The sequence below is a fragment of the Oncorhynchus mykiss genome, chromosome 24 (assembly GCF_013265735.2).
Source record: "Oncorhynchus mykiss isolate Arlee chromosome 24, USDA_OmykA_1.1, whole genome shotgun sequence".
In the NCBI taxonomy this organism is placed as follows: domain Eukaryota; kingdom Metazoa; phylum Chordata; class Actinopteri; order Salmoniformes; family Salmonidae; genus Oncorhynchus; species Oncorhynchus mykiss.
In genome coordinates, this window is record NC_048588.1 from 37293765 (window position 1) to 37306493 (window position 12729).

Below are 12729 nucleotides of genomic sequence, written 5' to 3' on the forward strand. Positions count from 1 at the left end.
CGCTGGACGCTACGCTAAGTGGCACCATGACGCTAACCGCTCCGCCCGGGAGGGTGAGAAGATGGTGTCTCCGGAGGAGGAGGATGATGGGAACTCGTACGGAGCGTATACTCTGCCCTGCCGACGCTCACACTGCCTGTCTGAGGGGCTAACCAATCCTCGGGCTGCCACCTGCTCCACCATGCAGGGACGCAGGGCACAGACCATACAGGTAGGATGTCACAATGTTGTTACACTGACTCCATGTTTGTTTTTTAGTCATAGGATACACACCGAATGCATATCATAGACCACACTGGTAGCGTACGTAAGGGATAATTAACGAGGGGCTGTGTGTTCTATGGAAACTACAGGACGACGTGGCAGGTGTGTTCCACGACACGCTAAAGGAGTGGAACTGACCTTCCACAGAGTTGCAATATGTTCCAGAGAACCCAGAGAGCCTCTGGTTTATTCTCCCTTTTAATACCACGGCTATAATTTAACACATTTTGCTGCTAGAAATGTGTTCATTTATTTTTATTATGGATCCCCGTTAGTTCCTGTCAAGACAGCAGCTACTATTCCCGGGGTTTATTATGGATCCCCATTAGTTCCTTCCAAGGCAGCAGCTACTCTTCCCGGGGTTTATTATGGATCTCCATTAGTTCCTGCCAAGGCAGCAGCTACTATTCCCGGGTTTATTATGGATCCCCATTAGTTCCTGTCAAGGCAGCAGCTACTCTTCCTGGGGTTTATTATGGATCCCCATTAGTTCCTGCCAAGGCAGCAGCTACTCTTCCCGGGGTTTATTATGGATCCCCATTAGTTCCTGCCAAGGCAGCAGCTACTTTTCCTGGGGTTTATTATGGATCCCCATTAGTTCCTGTCAAGGCAGCAGCTACACTTCCTGGGGTTTATTATGGATCCCCATTAGTTCCTGTCAAGACAGCAGCTACTATTCCCGGGGTTTATTATGGATCCCCATTAGTTCCTTCCAAGGCAGCAGCTACTCTTCCCGGGGTTTATTATGGATCTCCATTAGTTCCTGCCAAGGCAGCAGCTACTCTTCCCGGGGTCCAGCAAAATAAAGGCAGTTATACATTTTAAAAAAACATCACAATACATTCATAACATATTTCACAGCATATTAAGTGTGTTTGTCCTCAGGCGTCTACTCTACTTACAACATATCTATACCAGAACATCCATGTGTATAGTGCGTATGTTGTATGTTGTGCGTATGTTGTGTGTTTTGTAAGCATGTGTTTGTGTTGCTTCTTCAGCTACTCTTCCTAGGGTTTATTATGGATCCCCATTAGTTCCTGTCAAGGCAGCAGCTACTCTTCCTGGGGTTTATTATGGATCCCCATTAGTTCCTGTCAAGACAGCAGCTACTCTTCCCGGGGTTTATTATGGATCCCCATTAGTTCCTGTCAAGGCAGCAGCTACTCTTCCTGGGGTTTATTATGGATCCCCATTAGTTCCTGTCAAGACAGCAGCTACTCTTCCCGGGGTTTATTATGGATCCCCATTAGTTCCTGCCAAGGCAGCAGCTACTCATCCTGGGGTTTATTATGGATCCCCATTAGTTCCTGCCAGGGCAGCAGCTACACTTCCTGGGGTTTATTATGGATCCCCATTAGTTCCTGCCAAGGCAGCAGCTACTCTTCCTAGGGTTTATTATGGATCCCCATTAGTTCCTGCCAAGGCAGCAGCTACACTTCCTGGGGTTTATTATGGATCCCCATTAGTTCCTGTCAAGGCAGCAGCTACTCTTCCTGGGGTTTATTATGGATCCCCATTAGTTCCTGTCAAGGCAGCAGCTACTCTTCCTGGGGTTTATTATGGAACCCCATTAGTTCCTGCCAAGGCAGCAGCTACTATTCCCGGGTTTATTATGGATCCCCATTAGTTCCTGTCAAGGCAGCAGCTACTCTTCCTGGGGTTTATTATGGATCCCCATTAGTTCCTGCCAAGGCAGCAGCTACTCTTCCCGGGGTTTATTATGGATCCCCATTAGTTCCTGGCAAGGCAGCAGCTACTTTTCCTGGGGTTTATTATGGATCCCCATTAGTTCCTGTCAAGGCAGCAGCTACACTTCCTGGGGTTTATTATGGATCCCCATTAGTTCCTGTCAAGACAGCAGCTACTATTCCCGGGGTTTATTATGGATCCCCATTAGTTCCTTCCAAGGCAGCAGCTACTCTTCCCGGGGTTTATTATGGATCTCCATTAGTTCCTGCCAAGGCAGCAGCTACTCTTCCCGGGGTTTATTATGGATCCCCATTAGTTCCTGCCAAGGCAGCAGCTACTTTTCCTGGGGTTTATTATGGATCCCCATTAGTTCCTGTCAAGGCAGCAGCTACTCTTCCCGGGGTCCAGCAAAATAAAGGCAGTTATACATTTTAAAAAAACATCACAATACATTCATAACATATTTCACAACATATTAAGTGTGTGTGTCCTCAGGCGTCTACTCTACTTACAACATATCTATACCAGAACATCCATGTGTATAGTGCGTATGTTGTATGTTGTGCGTATGTTGTGTGTTTTGTAAGCATGTGTTTGTGTTGCTTCACCATCCCCACCGTTCCACCGTTCCATAAGGTTTATTTCTGTCTGTTTTTTAAAATCAAATTTTACTGCTGGCACGAGTTACTTATTGTGGAATAGAGTTCCATGTAGTCATGGCTCTATGTAGTACTGTGGAATAGAGTTCCATGTAGTCATGGCTCTATGTAGTACTGTGGAATAGAGTTCCATGTAGTCATGGCTCTATGTAGTACTGTGGGATAGAGTTCCATGTAGTCATGGCTCTATGTAGTACTGTGGAATAGAGTTCCATGTAGTCATGGCTCTATGTAGGACTGTGGAATAGAGTTCCATGTAGTCATGGCTCTATGTAGGACTGTGGAATAGAGTTCCATGTAGTCATGGCTCTATGTAGTACTGTGGAATAGAGTTCCATGTAGTCATGGCTATATGTAGTACTGTGGAATAGAGTTCCATGTAGTCATGGCTCTATGTAGTACTGTGGAATAGAGTTCCATGTAGTCATGGCTCTATGTAGTACTGTGGAATAGAGTTCCATGTAGTCATGGCTCTATGTAGGACTGTGGAATAGAGTTCCATGTAGTCATGGCTCTATGTGGTACTGTGGAATAGAGTTCCATGTTGTCATGGCTCCATGTAGTACTGTGGAATAGAGTTCCATGTAGTACTGTGGAATAGAGTTCCATGTAGTCATGGCTCTATGTATTACTGTGGAATAGAGAGCCATGACTACATGGCTCTATGTAGTACTGTGGAATAGAGTTCCATGTAGTCATGGCTCTATGTGGTACTGGGGAATAGAGTTCCATGTAGTCATGGCTCTATGTAGTACTGTGGAATAGAGTTCCATGTAGTCATGGCTCTATGTAGTACTGTGGAATAGAGTTCCATGTAGTCATGGCTCTATGTAGTACTGTGGAATAGAGTTCCATGTAGTCATGGCTCTATGTAGGACTGTGGAATAGAGTTCCATGTAGTCATGGCTCTATGTAGTACTGTGGAATAGAGTTCCATGTAGTCATGGCTCTAGGTAGTACTGTGCGCCTCCCATAGTCTGTTCTGGACTGTGAAGAGACCTCTTGTGGCATGTCTTGTGGGGTATGCATGGGTGTCCGAGCAAAAAAAATAGCTATTTTTTTCAAAAACAAGGACATTTCTAAGTGACCCCAAACTTTTGAACGGTAGTGTACATTGTAAGGGTAAGATCAGGATTTTTTAAGGGCACCACTGGTACCCTAGTTTCTAGAAAGACCCGTCTGTAGACTAGGCTAAGGTTGGTCAGGGTAGGATCAGGATTTTTTAAGGGCACCACTGGTACCCTAGTTTCTAGAAAGACCCGTCTGTAGACTAGGCTAAGGTTGGTCAGGGTAGGATCAGGATTTTTTAAGGGCACCACTGGTACCTTAGTTTCTAGAAAGACCCGTCTGTAGACTAGGCTAAGGTTGGCCAGGGTAGGATCAGGATTTTTTAAGGGCACCACTGGTACCCTAGTTTCTAGAAAGATCCCTCTGTAGACTAGCTAAGGTTGGCCAGGGTAGGATCAGGATTTTTTAAGGGCACCACTGGTACCGTAGCCTAGTCTACAGACGGGTCTTTCTAGAAACTAAGGTACCAGTGGTGCCCTTAAAAAATCCTGATCCTACCCTTGCCAACCTTAGCCTAGTCTACAGACGGGTCTTTCTAGAAACTAAGGTTGGCCAGGGTAGGATCAGGATTTTTTTAAGGGCACCACTGGTACCTTAGTTTCTAGAAAGACCCTTCTGTAGACTAGGCTAAGGTTGGCAAGGGTAGGATCAGGATTTTTTAAGGGCACCACTGGTACCTTAGTTTCTAGAAAGACCCTTCTGTAGACTAGACTAAGGTAGGCCAGGGTAGGATCAGGATTTTTTGAGGGCAGGGTTGCCACCTCCACATCTGCAGAGACGGTATGGACTCTACTCAAGGTGAAGGACTGCTGGTGTGACAGGACTGAAGCTTGGTTTTCTGTCAGTCTGACCACATGTCTGGAGACCAATAGAATGCAACAAGTGTCCATAGACTGTGTGTGTCTCACCTCTACCTGTGTGTGTGTGTGTGGGTGTGTCTCTACCTGTGTCGTGTGTGTGTGTGTCTCACCTGTGTGTCTGTACCTGTGTGTTTCCAGGATGTGACAGCCGGAGAGGGCAGTGAGTACGAGGACAGTGGCATAGACGGGGTGACGGCTTCGGGGGCGAAGCATCAGTCCCGGCGCTATAAGACCATGTCTATGTCCTTCTCCGTGTGCTCGGCGGCGGGGCGGAGCCTGTTCGCTGGCAGTGACAGCGGAAGCAGCAGCGGGGGAGGAGCCAGTGAAGGGGTTCAGGGGGTCTACGAGAACTTCAGACAGGTGGGTTCTGGTTCACACACACACACACACACACACACACACACACACACACACACACACACGATCACAATCATCATCTGCTATGTGTGTTTCAAATCAAATTTGATTTTTTACATCAGCTGATACACAAACCCAGTCTAAAACCCCAAAACAACCAGCAATGCAGATGTAGAAGCACGTTGGCCAGGAAAAACTCCCTAAAAAGGCCAGAACCTAGGAAGAAACCTAGAGAGGGACCAGGCTCTCAGGGGGGTTTGCTGTTTTCAGTCCTTTGTCTGTCTATCTATTTTAAGCTGCAAACAAATTGCAGTTCGGAAACAATAAAGCTTTAATGATTTGAATGTAATGTTATGATTAGGAGTTGGAGATGAGCTCATGTCAGACAGAGAGTCTGGAGGAGGCGGGGTCAGCCCTGAGTGACGAGCAGAGCACCATGAGTTCAGCCTACCAATCAGATCCCCTGCACGGCGTTGTCCAGGGAACCGTGCGGAAGGCAGGCCGGCTGGCCGTCAAGAACTTCCTGGTTCACAAGAAAAGCAAGAAGGTGGAGTCGGCCACCAGGAGGAAGTGGAAGAGCTACTGGGTCTGCCTCAAAGGTACCTACCCTACAGTATATACTGTATCTATACACACTGCTATAACTAGTACCTACCCTACAGTATATACTGTATCTATACACACTGCTATCTAACTATCTACTGTATCTATTATTATTACTAGTACCTACCCTACAGTATATACTGTATCTATACACACTGCTATCTAACTATCTACTGTATCTATTATTATTACTAGTACCTACCCTACAGTATATACTGTATCTATACACACTGCTATCTAACTATCTACTGTATCTATTATTATTACTAGTACCTACCCTACAGTATATACTGTATCTATACACACTGCTATCTAACTATCTACTGTATCTATTATTATTACTAGTACCTACCCTACAGTATATACTGTATACACTGTACACACTGCTATCTAACTATCTACTGGCTCTATACACACTGCTATCTAACTATCTACTGGCTCTATACACATTACACCTACTGCTACAAATGTTACTACTACTACTGCTATTGCTACTACTACTACTACTACTACTACTACTACTACTACTACTGCTACAAATGTTACTACCACTACTACTACTACTACTACTACTACTACTACTACAAATGTTACTACCACTACTACTACTACTACTACTACTACTACTACTACTACAAATGTTACTACCACTACTACTACTACTACTACTACACCTACTGCTACAAATGTTACTACTACTACTGCTATTGCTACTACTACTACTACTACTACTACTACTACTACTACTACTACTACTACTACTACTACAAATGTTACTACCACTACTACTACTACTACTACTACTACTACTACTACTACAAATGTTACTACTACTACTGCTACAAATGTTACTACCACTACTACTACTACTACTACTACTACTACTACTACAAATGTTACTACCACTACTACTACTACTACTACTACTACTACTACTACTACTACTACTGTTACAAATGTTACTACTACTACTACTACTACTACTACTACTACTACTACTACTACTACTACTACTACTACAAATGTTACTACTACTACTGCTATTGCTACTACTACTACTACTACTACTACTACTACTACTACTACTACTACTACAAATGTTACTACCACTACTACTACTACTACTACTACTACTACTACAAATGTTACTACCACTACTACTACTACTACTACCACTACTACTGTTACAAATGTTACTACTACTACTACTACTACTGCTACAAATGTTACTACTACTACTACTACTACTACTACTACTGCTACTGCTACTACTACTACTACTACTACCACTACTACGGCTACTACTAGTACTAGTATGACCTACTGGGTGTGCCTCGAAGGTAACGAGAGGCCTCCATCTAGCCATCCCCTTTATACTCCTACTATTACTGATAATACTGAATGGAGGAGCTACCGGTCTGTCTGAAAGGTGAGGCCTGCCCTACACCGCTTATATTTGCTGTGGTGTTAAAGAAGAGCTATTTACAGCACTGTACTCAATACAACCCTATGTGATTTATGACAGTTCCCCTGAAGAGGTATTTACAGCACTGTACTCAATACAACCCTATGGGATTTATGACCGTTCCCCTGAAGAGGCATTTACAGCACTGTACTCAATACAACCCTATGTGATTTATGACAGTTCCCCTGAAGAGGTACAGTTGAAGTCGGGAGTTTACATACACTCAGGTTGGAGTCATTAAAACTCGTTTTTCAACCACTCCACACATTTCTTGTTAACAAACTATAGTTTTGGCGAGTCGGTTAGGACATCTACTGTGTGCGTGACACAAGTCATTTTTCCAACAATTGTTTACAGACAGATTATTTCACTTATAATTCACTGTATCACAATTCCAGTGGGTCAGAAGTTTACATACACTAAGTTGACTGTGCCTTTAAACAGCTTGGAAAATTCATGAAAATTATGTCATGGCTTTATAAGCTTCTGATAGGCTAATTGACATGATTTGAGTCAATTGGAGGTGTACCTGTGGATGTATTTCAAGGACTACCTGTTCATATGTACAAACAATAGTATACAAGTATAAACACCATGGGATCAAGCAGCCGCCACACCGCTCAGGAAGGAGACGCTTTCTGTCTCCTAGAGATGAACGTACTTTGGTGAGAAAAGTGCAAATCCCAGAACAAGAGGAGGAAACAGGCACAAAAGTATCTATATCCACAGTAGAACGAGTCCCATATCAACATAACCTGAAAGGCCACTCAGCAAGGAAGAAGTCACTGCTCCAAAACCACCATAAAAAAGCCAGACTACGGTTTGCAACTGCACATGGGGACAAAGATCGTACTTTTTTGAGAAATGTCCTTTGGTTTGATGTAACAAAAATAGAACTGTTTGGCCATAATGACTATTTTTCTGGAGGAAAAAGGGGAGGCTTGCAAGCCGAAGATCAGCATTCCAACCGTGAAGCATGGGGGGTGGCAGCATCATTTTATGAGGGTGCTTTGCTGCGGTAGGGACTGGTGCACTTCACAAAATAGATGGCATCATGAGGGAGGAGTGGCAAAATGGCTTAAGGACAACAAAGTCAAGGTATTGGAGTGGCCATCACAAAGCCCTGACCTCTATCCTATAGAAAATGTGTGGACAGAACTGAAAAAGCGTGTGTGAGCAAGGAGGCCTACAGACCTGACTCAGTTAAACCAGCTGTCAGGAGGAATGGGCCAAAATTCACCCAACTTATTGTGGGAAGCTTGTGGAAGGCTACCCAAAACGTTTGACCCAAGTTAAACAGTTTAAAGGCAATGCTACCAAATTCTAATTGAGTGTATGTAAACTTCTGACCCACTGGGAAATGTGATGAAAGAAATAAAAGCTGAAATGAATCATTCTCTCTACAATTATTCTGACATTTCACATTCTTAAAATAAAGTGGTGACCCTAACTGACCTAAGACAGGGAATTTTTTACGATGATTAAATGTCAGGAAATTGTGTGAAACTGAGTTTAAATGTATTTGGCTAAGGTGTATGTAAACTTCAGATTTCAACTGTATTTACAGCACTGTACTCAATACAACCAATCGTATGTGATTTATTCATGGCTGTGTAGATGTCCTGATGATACGTGTTGTCTCTCTGCATCCCAAATTACACCCTATTCTCTATATAGTGCACTACTTTGGACCAAGGCCCTAGCCAAAAGTAGTGCACTAGATAGGACTAGTAACCGGAAGGTTGCGAGTTCAAACCCCCGAGCTGACAAGGTACAAATCTGTTGTTCTGCCCCTGAACAGGCAGTTAACCCACTGTTCCTAGGCCGTCATTGAAAATAAGAATTTGTTCTTAACTGACTTGCCAAGTTAAATAAAGGTAAAAATAAAAAATTAAAAAATGGTGCCATTTGAGAGACAACCTAAATATCACAGAGTAGGCCTTTAAAACCACTTGACTGGGCAACATCATTAACCTAAATATCACAGAGTAGGCCTTTAATACCACTTGACTGGGTCACATCAGCATTCTAGGGGTCACATCAGCATTCTAGGGGCCACACCAGCATTCTAGGGGCCACATCAGCATTCTAGGGGCCACATCATTATTCTAGGGTTTCACATCAGCATTCTAGTGGCCACATCATTATTCTAGGGGCCACATCATTATTCTAGGGTTTCACATCAGCATTCTAGGGGCCACATCAGCATTCTAGGGGCCACATCAGCATTCTAGGTGTTCACATCAGCATTCTAGGGGCCACTAGGGGCCACATCAGCATTCTAGGGGCTACATCACATTCTAGGGGCCACATCAGCATTCTAGGGGCCTCATTAGCATTCTAGGGTTTCACATCATTATTCTAGGGTTTCACATCAGCATTCTAGGGTTTCACAGCAGCATTCTAGGGTTTCACATCAGCATTCTAGGGTTCCACATCAGCATTCTAGGGGCCACATCAGCATTCTAGGGGCCACATCAGGATTCTAGGGGCCACATCAGGATTCTAGGGGCCACATCAGGATTCTAGGGGATCACATCAGGATTCTAGGGGATCACATCAGGATTCTAGGGGATCACATCATTATTCTAGGGGATCACATCATTACTCTAGGGGATCACATCATTATTCTAGGGGATCACATCAGCATTCTAGGGGCCACATAAGCATTCCAGGGGCCACATCATTATTCTGATTATGCATGCTCCCTCCTGGAGAATCCAGACCGGCACTTCTTACCGCTGGCCACTAGAGAGCAGAATTAAATCGATAAAACAAGCTGTTGTTTATTTGATTTGTTGTTGTTTTCTGCAGGGACATTTCCCCCTGTCAGATATTTGAAGGAAAGAAAGCTATCACTGTCTAGAAATATACATCACCTTAAACGTTTTTCATTGATACTTTATTGTGTTTGACTGCATTTTGCACTTTATAGGAAAAATGGCTATGAACATACATTTGATTTGATTTGATTGATGGTTGTGCGTAACGACCTTGTTCCTGTTTTCTCCCAGGATGCACTCTCTTCTTCTACGAGACGGACGGACGGTCGGGGATCGACCACAACAGTGTCCCTAAACATGCGGCGTGGGCTGAGAACAGTATTGTCCAGGCCGTCCCTGAACACCCCAAGAAGGACTTTGTCTTCTGCCTCAGCAACTCTCTAGGAGATGCATTTCTCTTCCAGGTAGGAGGAGCTGTGTGTGTGTGTGTGTGTGTGTGTGTGTGTGTGTGTGTGTGTGTGTGTGTGTGTGTGTGTGTGTGTGTGTGTGTGTGTGTGTGTGTTATATGGTCATTGTTGTATAACTTGGCTGTATTCCAAGCATGCTGTAGTGTGGAGTAAAGGTCTGCGTAACCTTTTCTCTAACCTCTGACCTCTAACCCCTTGTAGACGTGCAGTCAGACGGAGCTGGAGAACTGGATCACGGCCATCCACTCGGCGTGCGCGGCGGCCGTTGCCAGGCAGCATCACCGGGAGGACACGGTGCGTCTGTTGAGGGCGGAGATTAAGAAGCTGGAGCAGAAGATCGACATGGACGAGAAGATGAAGAAGATGGGAGACATGCAGCTCAGTGCCGTGACCGATACCAAGAAGAGGAAGACCATACTGGACCAGGTGAGAGAGAGGAAGACCATACTGGACCAGGTGAGAGAGCTCAGTTACCGATACCAAGAAGAGGAAGACCATACTGGACCAGGTGAGAGAGCTCAGTTACCGATACCAAGAAGAGGAAGACCATACTGGACCAGGTGAGAGATCTCAGTTACCGATATCAAGAAGAGGAAGACCATACTGGACCAGGTGAGAGATCTCAGTTACCGATACCAAGAAGAGGAAGACCATACTGGACCAGGTGAGAGAGCTCAGTTACTGATACCAAGAAGAGGAAGACCATACTGGACCAGGTGAGAGAGCTCAGTTACTGATACCAAGAAGAGGAAGACCATACTGGACCAGGTGAGAGAGAGTTTGAGCTCAGTTACCGATACCAAGAAGAGGAAGACCATACTGGACCAGGTGAGAGAGAGTGTGAGCTCAGTTACCGATACCAAGAAGAGGTAGACCATACTGGACCAGGTGTGTGTGTGTGTGTGTGTGTGTGTGTGTGTGTGTGTGTGTGTGAGAGAGAGAGAGAGAGAGAGAGAGCTCAGTTACCGATACCAAGCCGAGGAAGACTACTGGACCAGGTTTGTGTGTGTGTGAGAGAGCTCAGTTACCAATACCAAGACGAGGAAGACTACTAGACCAGGTGTGTAGGAGGGGATTGAAGGAGGGACAAGAAGATAGGAGAGTAGATGATGAAGCTCGTCACTGACGCCAAGAAGAGACAGAACAGTATTGATCATGTAATTAGGGACCCAGACCCTGTTTGTCGAGACTAATATATGTTGTTATTCAGGTTACTGTTTGTTGTTGGGGCCATGGAGCACTTGGCCCCTGTTAGATCCTGACCTACCATGGAGCACTTGGCCCCTGTTAGATCCTGACCTACCATGGAGCACTTGGCCCCTGTTAGATCCTGACCTACCATGGAGCACTTGGCCCTGTTAGATCCTGACCTACCATGGAGCACTTGGCCCCTGTTAGATCCTGACCTACCATGGAGCACTTGGCCCCTGTTAGATCCTGACCTACCATGGAGCACTTGGCCCCTGTTAGATCCTGACCTACCATGGAGCACTTGGCCCTGTTAGATCCTGACCTACCATGGAGCACTTGGCCCCTGTTAGATCCTGACCTACCATGGAGCACTTGGCCCCAGTTAGATCCTGACCTACCATGGAGCACTTGGCCCCTGTTAGATCCTGACCTACCATGGAGCACTTGGCCCCTGTTAGATCATGACCTACCATGGAGCACTTGGCCCCTGTTAGATCCTGACCTACCATGGAGCACTTGGCCCCTGTTAGATCCTGACCTACCATGGAGCACTTGGCCCCTGTTAGATCCTGACCTACCATGGAGCACTTGGACGCTGTTAGATCCTGACCTACCATGGAGCACTTGGCCCTGTTAGACCCTGACCTAGTATTCGTCCTTAATGGGTCTGTTAATGAAAGGCAGATCAGATGTTCCTTTGTTTTGTGTCTGTGAGGTAGTCTCTGTTTGGCTTCCTGTTTGGCTGCCTGGATGCCTGGCTCACTGGTTGCTGACTGGTTGGCTGGATGGGTGCCTGGCTGTTGGCTGGTTTGGTGTCTGGCTGTTGGCTGCCTGCTTGGCAAGCTGGTTTGCTTAGGGACTGTTTGGCTGACTGGTTGCCTGGCTGGTCGCTGGCTGGTTGGGTGCCTGTTCGGATGCCCGCTTGACTGACTGTCTGCCTGGTTGGCATGGGCAACTTTGGCAGCGTCTGGTTACACATTGTGCTGAGCTGAATAGAAGCAGGCCTTGCTCCTCAGAAATACCTGTCTCTCCCAGTCTGCTTCTCAAACGGCATGTTATTCCCTATGTAGTGCCCGTAGGGAATAGGGTGCCATTTGGGACTCAAGCCATCATATTATACCAGCCTTTAGGGGAGAGGGGCCCTGCCTGGCCCCTCCCCCCTCCCCCTGTCTGGCCCCTCCACCCTGGCTGGCTCTTCCCCCCTCCTCCACCCTGGCTGGCTCTTCCCCCCTCCTCCACCCTGGCTGGCTCTTCCCCCCCCTCCACCCTGGCTGGCTCTTCCCCCCCTCCACCCTGTCTGGCCCCTCCACCCTGGCTGGCTCTTCCCCCCTCCACCCTGGCTGACCCTTCCCCCCCTCCACCCTGGCTGGCTCTTCCCCC

At 46.0% G+C, this 12729-nt stretch overlaps 1 protein-coding gene across 3 annotated transcripts in view; it reads left to right on the forward strand.

Annotated features, from left to right (window-relative positions):
- Positions 1–12729, forward strand: part of LOC110503436 (T-lymphoma invasion and metastasis-inducing protein 1) — an 83946-nt gene that overhangs the window by 2176 nt on the left and 69041 nt on the right. For all 3 annotated transcript variants that reach the window (XM_036961693.1, XM_036961695.1, XM_036961694.1), the window contains exons 3-7: positions 1–211; positions 4682–4903; positions 5262–5499; positions 9983–10155; positions 10360–10584. The exon at positions 1–211 is cut by the window's left edge and continues 156 nt beyond it. In XM_036961693.1, the coding sequence (XP_036817588.1) occupies positions 1–211; positions 4682–4903; positions 5262–5499; positions 9983–10155; positions 10360–10584 (1069 nt within the window). The remainder of the gene's footprint in view (positions 212–4681; positions 4904–5261; positions 5500–9982; positions 10156–10359; positions 10585–12729) is intronic.